Below are 21,108 nucleotides of genomic sequence, written 5' to 3' on the forward strand. Positions count from 1 at the left end.
ATCTATTCCTTTTGAATATGTCTTCTCTGTTACTACCTTAGTTCAGTCCTCCAAAATATTCTGCTGGGACAATTTCCAAACTGTCCATCTGATCCTATTTCTCTAATCTGTCTGTCACAGTACTAACAATATAATCTCAGCAAATCATTCTTCTGCTTTAAAACTCTTAACTTCCCATTGCCTATAAGCAAACTCCAAACTCTTTGATATCTTAATATAAACAAGAGACTTTATGATCTGTCCCCTGCCTATCTTTCCAGTCTCATCTCCTGGGTCCCATATCTGACTACTTACAGTTACCCAAGCACAGTATCATGACTCCAAGACCCTGAAAAGCTTATTTCTCTATAAGAAAGTCTTCACCCTTTCTTCTCTAAGCTCAAAACGTCTTCCTATCTGCTCCTTTTTTGTTGTTGTTGTTTTGTTGGTGAGGAAGATTGGCCCTGAGCTAACATCTGTTGCCAATCATTCTTTTTTTTTCTCTCCAAAGCCCCAGTACATACTTGTGTATCTTAGTTGTAGGTCATTCACTCTAGTTCTTCTAAGTGGGACACTGTCACATCATGGCCTGACAAGTGGTGTGTAGGTTCCTGCCCAGGATCCAAACTGGTGAACCCCTGGGCGGTGAAGTGGAGTGAGAGAACTTAACCACTCAGCCATTGGGCTGGCCCCTTCCTAGCTCCTTTTAAGTAAGTCCCTCTCTTCACCGCTCCCCAAAAGTTGTGCATATCTCAATTTTAGGAACTATCAATAATTATTTGTATACATGTCTATGTTCTCCGCTGAACTGTAAATTTCTTGAGGGCAGAAATTATATCTTATTCACATTTGTTGTTTGCACCTGGTAAACAACAGACACAAAATATCTGCTGAAACGGGGCTGGCCTGGTGGCACAGTGGTTAAATTTGTGTGCTCTGCTTCACCAGCCTGGGGTTCGCACGTTTAGATCCTGGGTGCGGACCCAGCACCACTCATCAAGCCATGCTGTGGCGGCATCCCACAAAAAAACTGCTGAAGGGACAACTACCATCATAATAGTTAAGATTAAAAAAAATCAAATACATAAAGCTTTGCCTAAACCAAACAAATTCTGATTTTCAAAGTGATCAAATTAAAAGATATCCTATGCTTTAGTACTTTTTCTGTGTGAGGAAAATTGTTGCTGAGCTAACATCTGTGTCAATCTTCCTCTATTTTATGTGGCATGCTGCCACAGTGTGGCTTGACAAGTGGTACTAGGTCCTTGTCTGGGATCCAAACCTGTGAACCCCGGGCTGCCAAAGTGGAGCAGGTGAACTTAACTGCTGCACCACCAGGCCAGCCCCCTATTTAGTACTTTTTTTCTTATTACTTTCCTTAACTAAAAATCTTTTTCTCAACTGGTTTCAAGAGGATACATAAACCAGTTTTCATATCTACCTGGAAAAAGTTCCTATTAGAAAATCAAGTCACATTTCTATCCACTTATCAAAAGAGTAATTGTGAATAAGATGGAGAGATTCCAAGATACAGACCAATTAACAGAATTTAGACCTGTGATATAATAAAGAATACATCTGTTCTTCATCTCTGATTTCTGGCACAGAACTTCAAAAACCCTTGGAATTTCCTCAGTGATATGAACATCTTTGTTACGCCAAAGAGGTGACTTAAGGTGGACCCTGAGATAGCTTCAGGATGGGGGCTGGTCACTAGAAAGACCAATCACATGATTAGAAGTGAAACAGCACATAAAACATTGACCAGCTTAAACTGCTTCCTTAAAACAGGTAATAGATTAATCAAACCTCGCTCAATAACAGAGACCCATGTGTCAGGTGGGAACCCATAGCCCCAGGATGACCCTGGAACCAAGAATCTTCAGAAGTATTGCCACCATAGCCCTTTATATGAAGCAAGAAACCCTTCAGTAAGGAAAATACAGCTTCCAACAGCCCAAGTAGCTTGATTACCACATACGGACTGATTTGAGACTAACCAATCAACTTACATGGGCCCAGCTGCAGCTCAGTAGCCCTAACTCCTTAAATTTCGCCCCAAATCTTGGATTGGAGAGACAGATTTGAGAGCCTTGCCTCCTGTCTCCTTGTCAGTCAACCTCACAATGAAGCTCTCTCTCTTCTCAAAAGGTGGTGCCATTGTACTGGCTTATATGCGTTTTGGGTAGCAAGATCAACAGAAGATTAAAACTTTGGGCCAGCCCATCTACAGTGGATGGAGGAGGTCTAGAGACTGAGCTCAACCATATGGCCAACGATTTAATCAGTCCTGCCTATGTAATGAAGCTCCAATCAAAACTCTGGACACTAAGACCTGGTGGAGCTTCTTGGTTGGTAAACACAATGACATCTTGGGCGGGAGACACACTCAGATTCCAAAGAAGGGCATGGAAGCTCTGTCCCCTTCCCTGCCCTAGACATTGGCCTATACCTCTCTTCAATTTCTGATCTGTGTCCTTCATAATAAAATTGTAATCATAAGTATAGTGGTTTCAGTAAGTTCTGTGAATCATTCTACCAAATTATCAAAACAGAGAGATTGCAAGAAGCCCCAAATTTGTCACAGGCTGGGCAGAAGGTGGGTGGACTGGGGAGACTGAAATTTGCAGTTGGCATCTTAAGTGGGGGTAGTCTTTGAAGTTCTTTGCCCTTAACTTGTGGAGTCTTCCTTAACTCCAGGTAGTTAATAGCAGAACTGAATTGAATTGTAAAACACACAGTTGGGACAGAGAACTGGCATCAGAACACTGACTTCAGAGATGTCTGAATTTTTTTTAATGTTATTTTTTTTAAAGGAAAGAAAAAGATAAGTTTTATTCTTAAAGCAGATATTTTGCATGTTAGACTTCCCTGCTATCCTATTCCCTGAAGACCCTGAAACCAGGCTCACATTCATCCTTTCCACTCCAGCTCATATACTTGGCTTCTTGGGTGACTTTAATATCCATGTAGATGACACATTCAAAAATCTAACCTGTCATCTTATCTCATCTTCACCTTAATTTCCTCACCTGTTACAAGCTCTTCTCACAACTCTTAAATTAGGGGCCTCAGATTCAAATGTTCCTTGGAGCCAGATGCATTGCTTACATAGCTGAATTGGGCCAGACATAACACACAGCAGGAAACTGTCAGGACTGAGGCAAACTGAAGAAAGCCCCCCAAGTAAAGGGGGGCCTACCACTATTGAGACTCAGCCTTCGAGGTCATTCAAGAAATGTGGTTTAATTGTTTCCAGGTGTTCTGAATTGTTTTTTAAAGAGAAGCAGAATACTGAACTTTTATGTGAAATCTACAGATTTTTAAATTTTAGCAATTAATTTTTTAAAAACTATAGAGATCACCACAAAGGATCACATATAAGCCAAAGGCTGATGGTTTTTAACCACTACTTTAATTATTGCAGTTGCTCAGAGCTGTCCAAGACTCTCTTCTTTTCTCACTCTATATTCTCTCCTTAGGGAAATATCACACACAATGATAGATGGATGGATGGATGGATAGATAGACAGACAGATGATTCATATACGCATAGTCTGTTTTGTTAGTGTTTCTGTAGAGTGAAACAGCTTATGTACAACTGATAAATAAAATACCAGGATAACATGGAAGTTGTGTGAGTTCATACACGATTTTTCAAAGCACAGTAAATTTTTTTTTTTTTTAAAGATTGGCACCTGAGCTAACAACTGTTGCCAATCTTCTTTCTTTTTTGTTTCTGCTTTATCTCCCCAAACTCCCCCGTACATAGCTGTATATCTTAGTTGCAGGTCCTTCTAGTTGTGGAATGTGGGATGCTGCCTCAACGTGGCCTGACAAGTGGTGCCATGTCCGCGCCCAGGATCCGAACCAGCGAAACAGCAGAGCGCGTGAACTTAACCACTTGGCCACCGGGCTGGCCCCAAGCACAGTAATGTTTTTAAGCACCAAGCCAACAGCTGAACAAAGAGTACATACACTAACACAAACTAAATGCAGTAAACCATGGAGCCATGCAGTTCTGTTCAAAATGCCCATTCATTCCATTCTTCCTCTTGGCTCCAACTCGTCACAGACTTTCCTACAAGTGCTTATTATGTGGTTTCCCTGAACTTCATGCAAAAGAAACAAACAAGGACAATAAACCAGAACCAGCTATATCTGGCATCACTTCATTTATCTGCCAATGATAAACTTTTGTGTCTACAACTGAGCAGCTTCAACCTTTCTTTATATCCTTCTATCAAGCTACCTCCATCTTTTCCTAAAAAGTTAAGTCCTATATTTATTGTAGTATTTATTTATTTATTAAACAGCTTAGCATGCCTTTTTAAATGCTGTTGCTATTTCTAGAATTATTATTTTTCTTGGTGCTCTGGTTACAAAGTTGTATAGGTTTTGAGAATCTGCTCCAAACTCCATCTTTCCCAGAACCTCTTTTATTTTTAGTGAATGATATTGCCAAAATTTTTCAATACCTCCTCGTGAAATGCCCTATCTCCAGCCCAAACATCTCTATCGAGCTCCAGAACTAGCTATTCAGCTGCCTGCTCATCACCTCCACTTGAATGTTCTAAAGGCATCTCAAAGTTTACATAAATTAAAAAGCAAACTTGTGCTTTTGCTAAACCTGCTCCTCCTCCACTTGTCTCCGTATCACGGCATGGCACCACGAATCTCCCAAAGTTCATAGAAAAGTCTGCCACCACCATCATCTAAGCACCATCATATCATCTAGACTATGCAATTGCCTACTAATTGGTTTCCCTATAACTGCTCGTCTTCTATAATTCAATGTTCACACACGAGCCAGAATGATCTTTTAAAAATGCAAATCTAAAATCAATACTCCTCTGTCTTTTGCTCTTAGTATAAAATCCAAAATCTTTAACATATAGTCTGGGTTCTTTCTTTCTTCACAACTCTCTCACCCTTCTCTCTTATGTATTCCCTCTCCTACCACAATGAACCTTTTTTTTTTCCATTGACTTTTTCTAGTATCTAAACTCCTTCCCAGTTCAAGATCCTCAAACACGTTCTTCACTCAATCCTCAGCTTGAGAACCCTGTGGCTTCTCATCCTTCAAGTTTCAACTTTTTATCTTCAGGCCCTAACTAATAACTCTATCTAAATAGGTAACTCCCTCCCCTAAATTATCCATCCTAACACCGTTATATTAACTTGACAGAACTTTTCTCAATTATGCCATTATTTATGTGCTTACCACTCTATTGTTTGTCTTCCTTCACAAAGCTGAATGTTACTGAGGTCAGATATCATGTCTTTACTCTCTACTATATGCCAGCGATTAGAATAGTGCTAGATGTTTTAGAATTCAATAAATAAACGAATGAGTGAATGAATAAACGAACAAGTAGAATTTGTTTACCCAGCTAACTGCTGCTCCTTCATCAGGTGACAGTTTAGAATCACATTCTCAAGGAAGCCTTGCTGAGTTAGGCTTCCATTTCATGTTCTACAGTACTTTATCTTTTTTTATATATACCCTCTAATCAAAATTTTAATGACATTTAATGTGTAATTTTTTTGTTTATTACCCATCTCTTTCACTATAAGTCCCATGAGAATAGTGAACCTGTGTGCCTTATTCCTTATTTTATCACAAGGGTCCACAAAGTAGAATGCCTGGCAGATAGTATTCAATAACTGTTGCTGATTAAATATTTGTCAAAAATTTGTTGAATGAACCTAATTAAAGTTTAGGATTTTTTTCCCTCTTTATTACATTGTTAAAAACTAAAGAATCCTAAGCTTCTCCACTAAGATAGCTTTTATTTTTCAAAAGTTCACGAATTATGAAAATCAGGAGCAAAAACTCTTGTCTTTGAGGGCTTTATCATGTCCTCCAATGCACAAGTTTTTAATCTTTTAGGGGAATTATAATGCCAATTAATATCTGTGTTCTTACTATATGCAAATCACTTTGATAAACACTATAATCTCATTTACCTCTCATAACAACCCTACTAATCCCATTTTATAGGAAGAGATATTGAAGCTTAGAGAGTTTACTTAGGGAATCTGATGTAATGTATGGACTTTCTCCTGAAAAATATATACAAGCCTGCATTTCCATAATTTTACTTACAACATGAGAGGTTTTACGGATTTCCTAGAGTTAATTTACAAACCTTAGAGTTGAAATCTCTGATAAAGCACTCACGACTTAGAGATATCTTCCAAATGAATGGGCAATGCTTCTTATTTCTTGTTTCCTACCTTCTTTTCAAGTCTTAAAAGACACTTTCTAGATCTTACAAATACATTATGTAGATCTGTTTCATGTCATTTTACACCTAATTGTAGCAGCTTTTACGAAGATACCTGAAGGTACCTTGCAAAATGAACTCCCTCTGAATAGTAAAATTTTATGAAGTTGATCATTTTGAATGTCTAAATTTTTATTATGAGACATACAGGGTTAACAACATATTCTTCCTGTAACACAGAAGCATTTATAATTACTGAATTAGTATATATTAAAAATCCTGCATAGCCACCAGCAAGTATCTATGAGCCATTTCTTACTAAAGAAATGGTGTAATGGCCTTTTTGCATAAGAAAGACAAATAACTTTTCCTAGTTTCCAAACCTCGAGTGTTATTTGTTCTGATCTCTTCTCAAAATTCAAAATTAATGCAAAGACAGGCCTTCTCACATATATTGAAAATGAAAACTCTGAAGATAACATTTCGAAGTACGTTTATAAAAACAAAATAACAGCAGATTAAAAGTTCAGATATATGTATCAGGCAATCAGTGGGCAAAATAATCCTATATCTCTAACACAAATAACAAGCAACAAAATAACCCTCTTACCTGTCAAGGTCTGTACTGCCCTTTCGCTGGAAGGCAGCGTCTCCTTTCTGTGAGGCCGATTTAGTGAAGTGTCCTGTGCAGAAAACAGTCCAGGGCTGTCAGTTAATTTCTTCCGGCCACTGGAGTTAGGGTTTGAAACTCTGCAGCTGCCTATTGCACTTGTGAAAAGGTTTGTATGTTCATCACTGCTGGCTGGATCAGAGTTGGGAGTGAATCCTCCAAGGGATAAACTTGGAGAACTTTCTGAACAGTCAATCTGTAAAGGTGTCTGCAATCCCAAGGCCAATGGACTAGACTCTGAAGGCTCTCGGTGGACCCACTGTTCTTCTCTGTTTATTAAGTTTTTTGAAGGAGAGAGATGAGGGCAAGACATATGACAACGGTGCTTTTCCTTATGTTTATATCGCTCTCCAACAGTATCCTTTCCAAATCGATAGCGCTTCAAAGACTCCAGGACGGATCTGGAAGAGCCAGCGTCCATGGAAACCTGGGGTTGCTCAGAAGAACGGTGTTCTCTGTGTTTGTGACGGTGCCTGTGTTTGTGCTCCACCATCCAACCATAGGCCATCTCAGGAGGGACACTAGGGTAGGTACTCATGGAAAGAAGGGGAGTCCTGCTGGTTGTAAGAAAGGCCTCCTGCCGAAGTAGCTTATGCTTTTTCTTATGGTATTTCGTGGGATTGAGAAGTAAATGACCAGCATGCATATAGGAAGGAGGTGGAAGTGGAGTGGTGAAAGAAGGAGATGGAGGAGGTGGATAAAGAGTGGGAGGATACCTTCCATAGTAACCTAATCCTATGGGAGCAGCTGTAAGGGGCGAGGGAGAGTAAGGCATGCCATAAGACGGATAGAATCCAGTACTAGAAAGAGGAAAACTAAGGCTATGCATAAAAGGCATTTCAGCCATTGCCTCCCTCATCTTAGGGGGTCTCCCTCTCTTCTTTTTTAAGTCAGGTTTTCGAATGTAGTGCAAAGGGTCTAAGGGGAAAGAAGGATGTGTATAGAAACTATTAAAGTTGATTCGAAAAATAGTTGGCAGAAGGTCTCGGGGGATAAAATGATGACTTCGATGGGTAATTCGAATTTCACTGAGACGACTTATTAATTCCTCCAGATCTGCAATGAAGTCTGGATCCTGTCTATTTCGGAGTTGTGGATATTTCTTTTTCCGTTTTCGTTTCTGCCTTTTCATCTTGTCATAGCTGAGGTAATCATGATTTCTGCGCTTACATTTATGTTTATGCTTTTCTTTAAGACTGCTTAGGACTGTAGAGGTTTCAGGGGGAATCAGAGAAACATGCTCAAAAGAATGCCGCCTCTTTTTTTGCCCACAAAATTTCTCTGCCCTGTCTGATGTGCTATTATTATCTGTTCCAATTCCACTATCACTGGGAATGGTCTCATCACTATGAGACTCACTAATGGGAGAAGGAGTAGCTTCTTTCAGAGATGTGAGTTCACTCAAGTGAGAAGGCGAATTTGGCAACAAAGTAGGAGGAGATAATCGCCTCCTCCCCTTTGAGGCCTTCTTCATTGCAAGAGTCTGAATCATACTGCCCTGTCTGGAGTGTAAATGCAAATACGGCACTGAACTGGGTTCAACAAAGCCTGCATCACTACTTACAGGGCTCTGACCTCCACTAGTCCCAGAAGACTGAGAGCAAATAGGTGATGGAAGAATCTCAGAACTACTAGCAGATGAAGGCAGTAAAGGGGGAAGGATCTGTCCTAATGCTGACCCAGCTGCCTGCTGAGCTGTTTGCTCAAGAACAGCAAGGCTGGTAGGGCTACCAGAAAGAATGCCATTTAAGACAGTTTTTGGTTTTCGACCCCTCCTTTTTCCTATGTAAATGGTTCCTTTCTTGCTGACATTTATCTGTTGGCCCAATTTAGAGCCAAATGTGGCGGCAAGACTTGACACTGTATTATGGAGTTTAGATTGCACTTTCCCTTTATTACTTGATTCTACAGAGCTTGAAAGAATCTGATTCAACAGTTTCTTTCTTTTTAAAGTCTTCATTTTATTTATTTTGCGGATAATTGTTTTCATTAATTGTCCATTGTTTCTCTTGGTAATTTTTTTATCTGGTTCCATCTCAAGGTCACTCATACTACAGACAGTTGGCCTATGACTGTCATCTAGATCATCTGGATCCTGAAGTTGATCCTCACTCTCAAAGAAATCACTGCTACTTCTATGGTGATCACTTTCAGACTCCAGCTTGCTTGGACTTTCGGTGGCAACAAACGGAGCCACTGATAGTACAGGTGGCTTCATCTTGACTGGAGACCTCATTTGCCTCTTAGGTCTGCCTCTCTTTTTTGGAAAAGGAGACACAGACAGACTTTGTTTGAAGGAAGGAATTTCAATTTCTGGCTGTAAAATTGGGGGTTCTTGTTCTTCCTTAGACTGCAAAGAAAAAACTTTAGAGGCAGGGATTTTTAAAGTCCTTTTAGGTGGACCTTCCAATTGAGGCATCTCCTTGGATTTAGGTCTTCCTCTTTTGGGCTTATAAATATCAGACAAAAGGTCACTAGAGACACACATACTGGAGGATAGTTTGTGAGTAGCAAAAGATTTATGAGATGGTTTTTCACTATCAGTTAAGAGAGCAAGAGATGGAGTTGTGGATTTGCTCAGCTTTGGCAATCGGCGTTTAAGGAAGTCATGATCTACAAATGAAGATGGTCCAATGTTTTTCATAAACTTGGCTGGCTCAGAATTACTATTTGACAGTGAGCTACATGAAACATTTTTAAAAAGCTCTGATCTTTCTAATTCTAGCCCTTTTGGAGACCGGCATGCACTTCTTGCCACCACTTTAGTCCACCGAGGTTTTCTTCCTTTCCTTTTTTTTAATGGCTTGGACTGCAAACTAGTGCTTAGGCTTTCAGCAACTTGGCAGTGTTTGTCGGATGCAGTTACTGCACCAAGTTTTAGAAAGGGCTTATTACTAAATAAACTAGTGAAGTTAACAACTGAAGGGGTAATTGTATGAATACTGGATTCAGAACTCAAACTTGGCTTTTTTCCCAGAGAAGAGCTTATTCTTGGAATATCTATATGTGTAGTTTTTGAATCACTTAGCTCTTTATCAATCCCTTTACATTCAATATTCATGCTATGACCCACGGACCTATGACCAATGTTCAAGTGGGTACTTTCAGAAGAAAACTGGTTCTTTCCAAGAGATTCAGAAATTTCTTCCATCAGTTCTGTGGTAGGACTTAAAAGTAATGGATTAGGAGCCAACTGTGAAGAAGTTTCAGGGGAACTTCTGGTTAAAGGATTAACAGACACAGTAGGTGATGGGGAAGGGAGATTGCTTTCTCCTACTGCACTAAAAGGGGATTTAGCTGCAGATGCATCAGAAGCACCTCCCATTTGAAAGTCCGGAGAAGTGCAATATACGGGAGGTTGCTTTTCATGCTTTGAGGTTTCATAAGACCCCCTTTCACTGGACGAGAAACTGTCTTGCTGAATACAAGTTCCTTCATTAAATATTTCTTTCTCCAAATTAATGATTTCTTTTCGAACTGAGAACTTTTCCAATAGGCTTTCTTTACTCTGCCGTATGACATTCTTCTCAAAAGTTTTGCTGGTGGCATTGTCTTTCAGGGATTCAGACAGTTCCTGACTTTCAAGACTATTGATGTTTGTACTACAAGAAGCCTTAAGTGGTTCCTGAGTGGGGAGCAGTGCTTCGGCTTTAAGGTTTATGGCATCTTTACTGACCAGTCCTGCCATAGGACAACTCACTAGTTTCTTTCCAATGTCCTTATTAACTAATCCCATTGTTGAATTTGTTACAATCTTCTTTGCACAGTCCTTAGCCACTAGGCCAACAGTAGAACCCAGTTTCTTTCCCAAGTCTTTATTAACCAGTCCAACAACAGTGCCAAGTCCTAACTTCTTTCCAGATTCCTTATTCACTAAACCTGGAACAATACCAATTCCTAGCTTCTTTCCTGAATCCTTGCTCAGCAGTCCTACTGTAGTGATAGTCCCTGGCTTTTTGCCTAAGTCTTTATTAATGAATACTGCTGTAGTGCCAGTTCCTAGTTTTTTCACAGAGTCCTTACTGACCAATCCTACTGCTGCATTAAACACTGGCTTTTTCCCAGGATCTTTAGTTACCAATCCAACTGCTGTGCTGATAGCTGGTTTTTTAATTAAGTCCTTATGTATTATTCCAGCTACAGAGCCAACGCTTGCTTTCCTGATCAAATCTTTACTAACCAATCCCGCAGTAGTGCCAGTTCCTAACTTCTTCGGTTTTGTCTTGGAAGACTTGGAGGGAGGACAAGTTGCAATGAGCTGTGCCAACTTTTCTGTTACACTCGTTCCTCCATTAAGTAATGCTCTGTCCTTTAAATCAGGATCCCGGCTACCAACAAGAGTAGATGATGTTGCATTAAGGTAATCTGTCATTTCTGAGTGTACTGGAGAAAGCTTCTTAGACAAAGGATTGTTTTCTCCCTGTGAATGAAGATGGATGCTTTCTTCAGATTGGCATTCAATGGCTGCAACATCACCTGCTTTCTTGTACAACTTTGAAGGATCCTAAAATTTGAACAAGAAAAAGGTTTCAGAGAGAGTAAACCTTATACCACTTTAGTTTAGCATTACAATCGAACAAACTAATTGATCACATATCAGATATAAGCCAGGCAATAGTGCTTTTCTAAAAAAACCTAACTAATGTTACACTAATGTCACAGTATGTTAGCTCCTCTGCTGCTATATCAGAGACTATCACGATGTTATCTTTGTTGACTTTCAACCATAGAAACCTATATATTACTGGGTATTTAAAAATATCCCTATGGTATTTTTTGACATTGTTTTAAAGAGGCAAATTAATAGCCTACTTTCACCTTACTTTAGACCAACTAAATACATATTCATATACGAATATACTGTTTTTGAAAAGAGAAATATTGTTAGGTACAATATCCCATGGTCTTCTTTTAAAATAATGCTTCATTGCCTACCTCCTTCATTGATTTCAATGATTTCAAACCAATATAGGACAATCCCTGACCTACTTCCACTCCATTAACTTACTCTCTCTTGAGTGAGCAGTCAAGTTCTCTCTTAATGTGAGACGAATAGAAAAGACAATAAAATACATTCATAGTTTCTTTAAAATGTGTTTTTATATAAAATCTTAGAGTTGAAAGTAACTTTTAAGTCATTAATGTAAACTGCTATGTAATGCATGAATCCTCACTAAATATTTTACAAATGAACTCATTACTTCACACAAAAGTGTGTTTCAGATAACAAAGTGCTTTTTTCTTTGTTTCAGGATAGATTTTTCTTTTCTTTTCTTTTCTTTTTTTTTTATGATTTTATTTTCCTTTTTCTCCCAAAGCCCCCAGGTACACAGCTGTATATTTTTAGTTGTGGGTCCTTCTAGTTGCGGCATGGGGGACGCTGCCTCAGCATGGCTTGATGAGCGGTGCCATGTCCGCACCCAGGATTCGAACCGGCAAAACCCTGGGCCACTGAGGCAGGGCGCACGAACTTAACCACTCAGCCACGGGGGTGGCCCCTCAGGATAGATTATTTTTATTTAAGTATAACTGACATAGAGTTCTTAACTATAAAATACAAATGAAACACATGAATAAATGTAAAGATATACTATGTATGTGGATAGGAAGACATAAAGATAAGAATGTTCCCTAGCAAATTTGTAAATTTAATGCAATCCCAATAAAAATACCACCAAGATCTCTTTCTGGAATAAGAAAAATTTAACATTCATTGGAAAAAATAGACAAGCAAGAATAGCTAGCAAAATCTAAAAAGAAGAAAAGCAAGGGAATAATCTTTAATATCAAACATTAAATTATTTTTTAAAGCCTCTAATTATTAAAACAGATTGGAACTAACACATGAAAAGACAAAAGAACCAATGGAACAGGAAAGAAAACCCTAAAACAAATTCAAGCATATATGGAAATGTACTGTATGTAAAATGACATAATCCCTACCGAAGGGAAATTGGTAATAACTAGAAAAATGCCACATGAATTTAACCACACCTTTTACCAAGGAATCCCAGTTTTAAGAGATCTATCCTGAGATACGCTGGCAAAAAAATAATGTCTGCAGAAAGCTATAAAGAATAAAAATGAACCACTATTTTAATAGCAAACCCTAAAATAATCCAAATGATTATAGGGGACTGGCTAAATAAACCAAAGCATATCTGTACAATGGAGCACTATGAAACTACAAAAAAAAAATCAGTATCAACGTATTGCTATGGAATGATCTTCAGGTTATACTGTTGAATGAAAAAAGCAAGAATTAGAACAGTGGTTATAATACGCTACCTTTTGTATAAGAACATGGGGATGGAAGAATATGAATATATATATCTGATTATATTAAAAATGGAAAAATGGATGAAAGATTAATGAAAATAGTGACATACAATGGAGGAAACAGGTCTAGAAGTTAGATTTCTATGCATCTGCTTTATGGTTCTGACTTTGCAATTAAGTGTTTTACATATTTAAGAAACAAAATATCACAAAGAAATTTCTAAATTATGAAAACAATGGAAATACATCTATCAATTAATTATATAACTATATAAAAATAATTTTTAATTACTTTAGTATTTAGACTGTATGTTCTAAAGACAAAAAGATTGCCCATAAAGAAATCTTACATTGCATCCAGGAAGCATGATATTAGTGGTAATACCAGTATAGTTATTTTAAACCTAGATAGATGACTGATAGATATATAGATCAAGTAAGTTACTGTGTGAATGTCATTAGGAACCAAAATTTTGGAAGAAAAAGATGCAATATAAAACCAAAGAAGTAAAAACTCCATAATTTTAAGTTGAAATTAGAAATATATGAAGTCTTTAACACACACATTCATATTTTTTCCTCCTACCTCTATCCAGTAAAACACCTCTATCGAATGAAAAATAAATGACAACCAAGTAGCAACGAACACCTCTAACACTCAAGACTGTGGTCGCTGAATACTTCTTCCCATTAAAATGAATCAGGGCTCCTTGTAGAATGGACTGTTTCCAAATGTTAAATAGGAAATGCACAAGATGATGGGTGTGTATCTCTAGTCTCTTCACTTTGGACAAGTCACTCTACTTTTTTATTTGAATTTTATCATAATAAAATGTTTATTTAAAAAAAATAAATTCTTCCTAAAAGTGAAGTAAAATCTGCCTTTCCATAATTTTCATTTACTGGTTTGAGTCTCACTTTCTTAATTCACACAGAGTAAGTCTAATGTCTCTTCTTCCCAACAGGTTTCCATACATTTGAACTTAGTCAATATATTCAACCTTTAGCCCCAAGCAGTTTCACTTCTTCCTGGTCATTTCCTGACGGACATGTTTCAGCTTGTCAATATTCCTCTTTACATATGACAACTAAAGCAGAACACAATACAACCAAATACTTGATCAACTCAGAATTAAGAGAAGTATCTCTTCTTCTGGATTGGACTCTTACAATTTTGCCCAAGAGGAAACTGGCTTTCTGACAGTCTCACATACAACTGACCTACATTAAGTTTGTAATTAAAGAAATCCTTACATTTTCTTCCCGTCCTATTAAAGAAACAATACTCCCACTTTGTACTTTTACAGTTACTTTCTAAAACTTAAAAATTAAAAGGATTTGTTAAAGTACATTTATATCTGAAAATTATAAATTCCAATTTTAAAACTTACCTTTAAAACTCTGTCTAAACAAATTATGACTATGCACAATAACATGGATAAAGCCCACAAACAACATTGAGTAAAAGGAGCCAGAACCAAACTGTATACTATATAACTCCTTCATATTCAGTTTACAAACAGGCATAACTAATAATCATATTAAAAGTCAGGAAAATGGTCACCCCTGGTGTACGGTAGTAATGGGAAAGGAGTACAAGGAGGTCTTAACGGGTGCTGGTAATGTTCTATTTCTTAAACTGAATGTTAATTACATGGAGTGGTTGAGTTTGTGAAGATTTACTGAGCTGCTACATTTATTTATACACGTTATACTTCAATAAAAGGTTATTTAAAAAATTCTGTCTAAAACAAAAATAGAAACATACCTAGCTCCCTTAACCTGCTAAAGGACTGTACTCAAATCTGGTTTTTGACCTTTGTCAGAAATAAAAATCTCAGATTAACTAAAATCAGCCTAAAACAGAGTTAGTTTCCCACAGTAAATGGTCTGTGATTAAAGAAAAAGAAAGACATACACAGATAATTTGGTTTTGGTTTCAAAGATCTTTTCTTCCAAATCCTGACATGAGATAAACTGAGAAAATGAGCTAATATTAACAAGATGTTGAAAACTACATGTGGTACTGGTGATATTATTCTCTTACATCTCGAAGAACCCCTTAAAATGACAAATAGTAGTAAGAGATATCATTTTTAAGAGAGCATATTATATATTAGTCAATGAGAAAATATCGTATTAAAACATCCTACTAGGCATATAATTTTTTTCAACATGAAAATAGCTTTATTCCAAATATAAAAGTATGTTCATTAAAAAAAAAACGGCAATACTATCATCCATGGAAAAATATTTTTACATGTCAGATATTTCATCAAAAAGGCAGAAATATACTTACTTACATTCTTTTACAAAAATGGAGCCAAAAACACTTGCTGTTTTGTAGCCCACTAAAATTAAACAATACAAAGAAGACACCTTTCTATGTAAATAAATCAAGAGATAAGACTATCAATTCAACGGTTTCATAATAGTCCATAACTCATAAAATCAACCTCCTTTTGGCTGCTTTTTAAATGGTTTCCAGTGACTTCTTACTATAAATAACACAATGATGAACACTCAATTATATAAATCTTTGCCTACTTGTCCAATTATTTCCTTCAGATAAATTTCTAAAGGTAGAATTGCTACATCAAAGGGTATACACAATAGTTACACATGTTGAACAGGTGTGCACCAAGAAAGATTTTTTTGATGGAAAAAAAGTTTATTATAAAAATCCAGACGGTATAAACACATTTCTGTAACCCAAGATAATACTTTATGACTTGTGATATTCTATATTGTTAGGCAATGATTCTTATGGCAGAAATAACAATAACTTCTGACAATCTTGATTCTGGTAATTTTGAAAGTAAACATTAGACTAACAGTATTCATGTTCATCTTGATGTTGCCAAACCTTGATAATTTGGGGGATGTGGTTATAGCTATCTTCAGAAAATTTACTAGCTCCTGTTTACTGTTCCAATAAACTCGAGTTTTCATTTCAAATGCTATTATTTCTGAGATTACTATTTAGTTCATTTTCAAATGCACTTGTTACTGTCCTGTTTTTATCAAATGGGTATCTGTTTTTGCCCATTTTAAACATTTAAATATTTCAGATGGTTTCAATATTTTCAGTTCTTTGGTTGTAAAGTCTATGTTCATCTATTGACTCTTTCCTTACTGATGGCTTGTATTCTTGTATGGCTTGTAATGTTTTCATATTAAGGTATGTGAGTTTTTTTGGTGAGAGGTAAATGTTCTAGATGTGAAGAAAAGACTTTTTATTCCCATTGTCAGTGTTTAAGATTTCACAACCTATAGACTTATTTTTCTTGCATTTCTGTTTAGATTTCATTTATTACCTTTAGTTTGGAATGTCTTGTCACACAATTTTGCTGGCCATGTATATTTCTTCAGCAGTAAAAGAGCTGTTCAAGGTCTTGGTCCACAATATTTTTCTAATTGTGGAGTCTATCATTTCCAATTCAGAAGAGCCCTTAATATCTTAGAAATAACAGTTCTTTGTTTTTCTCATGTTTCACATATTTTCCCCAATTCCTTAGGTGTCTTTCCACTTCCTATTATTTTTCTTAAAAAGAAGTTAAAATCTTTTACGTTTTCAAGTACACATGAAAAACTGTACAGGTACCTCACATATTCTATCATTTAATCCTCACAACAACCACATGATGCAGTTACTATAATTATCCTCATTAAATAGATTTTAAAAAGTAATTTAGATATTAGATTACCTGCCCATGGTCACTTAACCAGTAAGTGATTGAGGTATGATTTAAACCTAGTCTGACTTCACAGCCAAAACTCTTAACCATTATATTAGATAAAATAGTCTCTTTAGCTTTACAGTTCTGTTTTCATAGCATACTTGGAAAGATAATATCCTCCTAAAGATGACAACTTTCACCACATTTTCAATGAATGCTTTTACTGATTCATTTTGGTTTTCACTTTAAATTATGTATCTATCTTGAATTTGTAAAATATAATCCGTGGGTAGACAAGTAGTTTTTACCTAAAATTTTGTCCATTGTTATGAGTTTCTCCATTACTCCTTTCATCTTCACTGATTTGAAGCACATTTATCACATACTTCTATTCATATCTGGGTCATTCTCTAAGCTCTCCATTTTGCTTCATTCATATTTATGTTTATTCCTGAGCCTAATACAATATACTGATAGTATAACTTTATATGTTTAATACTTGAAATAACTTTTTCCTTTCTGTATTCCTATAGAAATTCCTTGATTATTTTATTTATAACATTATTGGGACACATTACATACCATAAAATTGCCTTTTAGAGCACAAATTCAATGGTTTTTTATATACTCACAGTCATACAACCATAACCACTAATTCTAGAACATTTCATAAAGCTCCCTGGTTATTTCTGCATATGTATACTTCCAGATGACCTCAAGATCTATTTGAAGTTTTAAAAAACTCCAAATGGCTTTAACTTTGTATATTAATATAGAGAAAAAAGATATCTCAACATTAACTTTAGCTCTACAATAACAAAGTAAATTTATCTATTAAGTCAAGGTTTTTGGTGTTACTGGATATTTATAATTTTATTCATATAGATACTAAACACTTGCTGTCAAGTTTCTTTCTATTTGATAAATCCTGCTGTTACTTCTGCAAATAAATTTTGTTATATCTTCTAACTCTAAACTGATAGCATTCAAGAATACTAATTTTTTTTTTTAAAGATTTTATTTTTTTCCTTTTTCTCCCCAAAGCCCCCCAGTACATAGTTGTATCTTCTCAGTTGTGGGTCCTTCTAGTTGTGGCATGTGGGACGCCACCTCAGCATGGCTGGATGAATGGTGCCATGTCCGTGCCCAGGATTCGAACCAACGAAACACTGGGCCACCTGCAGCGGAGTGTGCGAACTTAACCACTCGGCCACAGGGCCGGCCCCACTAATTTTTTTTTTTGAGGAAGATTACCCCTGAGCTAACATCTGCTGCCAATCCTCCTTTTGTGCTGAGGAAGACTGGCCCAGAGCTAACCTCCATACCCACTTTCCTTTACTTTTATGTGTGGGACACCTGCCACAGCACGTCTTGACAAGTGGTACATATGTCCACACCTGGGATCTGAACCAGCGAACCCTGGGGCTGCCGAAGCTGAACATGTGAACTTAACCACTGAGCCACCGGAGGGCCCCTGCTAATGATTTTATTTACTTTATAATCTTGAATTCTTGCTTCATGAGGAATTCACTTTTTCAGCAATTAGTTAAGCACCTACTGTTTAAGTACTAAAATAACACCAGTGGGGGAAAAACAATCTCTTTCACCATGGAGATTTCATTCTAATGCAAGAGAGGGGTAGAGGCAATCAAAAGATAAGCAAAATATTCAGTACATCAGATGGTGAAACATGCTATGGAGAAAATCAGAGCATGGAAAGAGAAGAGGAAAAACCAGGGCTGGAAAGGTTGACAATATTAAGACAGATTGTCAGAAAAGTCCTGATTGAGAAGATTATATATGTGCTCACAGAACCGCAGGGAAACAGAGAAATGGGGGTCAGAGCTAGAAGATAAAGTGGAATCAAAGTAGGGTTTTTTTAAATGTGGAAAACAATGGCATCTTTTTATTCTCAAAAGAAATACAGCAGGGAAAGATGATGAAATGCCACATACTCCTGAAGTTTAATACATGTGTGTATGTAAATGTATAAGATCTAGACAGCCACCCGATTCTAATGGAATTTATTGAATCATTCACCCTCTGATGTGAAATGCTATATTTCTCATGTACTAAATTCTCATACATACTTGGTTGGGTCTATTGCTAGATACTCCATTCTGAGTCATTGATTTTCTGTCTAGCTGTGTACCACTACCACAATTTTCTAATAATTTCAACTTTCTTTTATTATCCAATGAGTCTGATTCCTATATATTATTGTTCTTTTCAGAAATGTCTTGGCTACTCTTGCTTATTTTTCCATATAAACTTTACAAGAAACTTATCTAGTGCCAAAAAATATCTATTATTTTAATTTTGATTGTTAAATCTGGAAATACACTAAAGGAGTGAAAGGAAGGACTTGAACAGATATTTGTACACTGATGTTCACAGCAGCATTATTCACAAATAGCCAAAAGGTGGAAGCAGATGAATGGTAAACAAAATGTGGTATATACACACAATGGAGTATTATTCAGCCTTAAAAAGAAAGAAAACTTTGAAACATGATACAACATGGATGAACCTCAAGGAGATTATGCTAAATGAAATAACCCAATCACAAAAAAGACAAATATTATATGATTCTACTTATATGAGGTACCTAGAATAATCAAATTCATAGAGACAGAAAATAGAATGGTGGTTGCCAGGGGCTGTGGGGAGAAAGTAACAGGGAGTCACTGTTTAATGAGTATAGAATTACAGTTGGGGAAGACTGAAAATGTTCTGGAGATGGATAATGATGACAGTTTCACAACAATGTGAATGTACTTAATGTCCACAGAACTGTACATGTAAAAATGTTTAAAAAGGTAAATTTGATATTATGAATATTTTACCTAAATAAAAAAATTCAGGGGTAAGTTTTGGCAGAATTGACATCTTCACGATGCCTTCTTATTCAAAAACATTTTAGGCTTTTCTATTTGCTCAAGACTCAGTAGTGCCTTGAAGCCTTCTTCATATAGATATTAAGCCTGATAGTAAAGTTTATTTCCAGTTATTTCTTCTCTTTCATAATGGAATCTCTTCTTGCATTTTATCTTCTAGTTATTTGTATATTATATGAAGTCTACTGATGTCTCATTTATTCTCTGTCAATCACCTCACTGAATTCTCAAAAGTTTTTTGACTGATTCTCTTGGGATTTCAAGGTAAACAGCATCATTTGCAAATAACAATAATCTTAATTACTTTTTCTATTTTTATCCTCTTAATTTCATTAACTAGTAACTACCATTATTAAATAACGGCGATGACAAAGGGCATCCTTTTCATCAGCTACATTCTCATGAGAATGCCCTGATGTCCCGTCCTCAAGCGTTATACATATATGTATACAAATATGTACGTACACACACTCATCGATATTTTTACATACATTACATATTTGCACATATTTATATTTTACACATTAAGGAAATATCTATTTATTTTCTTTTTTTAACTATCAGTATAACTAACTATGGTAACAGATTTCCTAGAATTGTATTCCCTTGGATTCCTGGGGGGAAAACACAATTCATAATGGCACATAGCTCACAGTCAAGATACAGAACAGTTCCATCACGAAGAGATCGCCTCTGTTGTCCATTTATAATGCACAGTTCTCTTAATGTGCTGCTGAGATCATATGCTGATATTTAGCATTTTGCATCATTACGCCTAAGTATGAGGATAAGAAAATTTTAAATCCATATTCTTTAACTCAAAAAAGTATAACTGAAGTCAGAGATTGCCAGCCTTAGCTATCGGTTGTTAATGACGCGAATACCTTAAGAAAACAAGCACAGAGCTATCATGACATTCTGCAAAGTGAGTATTTACAAACTTATTTCCATAAAATGTAAAGCAAATCTATTCTGTATCTTGCCAAATTACATTGAGATACACTTAAACCTTTTCACTAAGACAAGCAAAAGACTTTGTTTTGACATTCAAACATTTACTAGTTCCAAGGATTGATTTGTAACCTTAAGACTAAAATGAAGTCATTATAGAACTGTTTACTTACATAAAAGGTAAGTTCTTACAACTAAAAATTATAAATGTTTATTCTTGATTAGTGGTATCAATAATAGTAATATACCATTGATTAATTCAACAAATATAAAAAAGACTGTGTGTAGTCCTCCTTGTATATGTATTTAAAAGTTAGCAAAGTGAACCGTACCCATATTCAGAAGAATTTGAATTTTTGCTCAAGTAAGATTATTTTGTAGTTTCCCTTCTTTGTGCTATCTTTGTTAAGGCTTTAGGATTA

The 21,108-nt window shown here is 36.3% G+C and overlaps 1 protein-coding gene across 9 annotated transcripts in view; it reads right to left on the minus strand.

Annotated features, from left to right (window-relative positions):
- The window catches only part of ASH1L (ASH1 like histone lysine methyltransferase), a 199,998-nt gene that overhangs the window by 129,789 nt on the left and 49,101 nt on the right, over positions 1-21,108 (minus strand). For all 9 annotated transcript variants that reach the window (XM_070497868.1, XM_070497871.1, XM_070497869.1 and 6 more), the window contains one exon: positions 6,820-11,383. In XM_070497868.1, coding sequence (XP_070353969.1) covers positions 6,820-11,383 — 4,564 coding nt within the window. The remainder of the gene's footprint in view (positions 1-6,819; positions 11,384-21,108) is intronic.

Source organism: Equus asinus, chromosome 25, assembly GCF_041296235.1.
Source record: "Equus asinus isolate D_3611 breed Donkey chromosome 25, EquAss-T2T_v2, whole genome shotgun sequence".
NCBI lineage: Eukaryota > Metazoa > Chordata > Mammalia > Perissodactyla > Equidae > Equus > Equus asinus.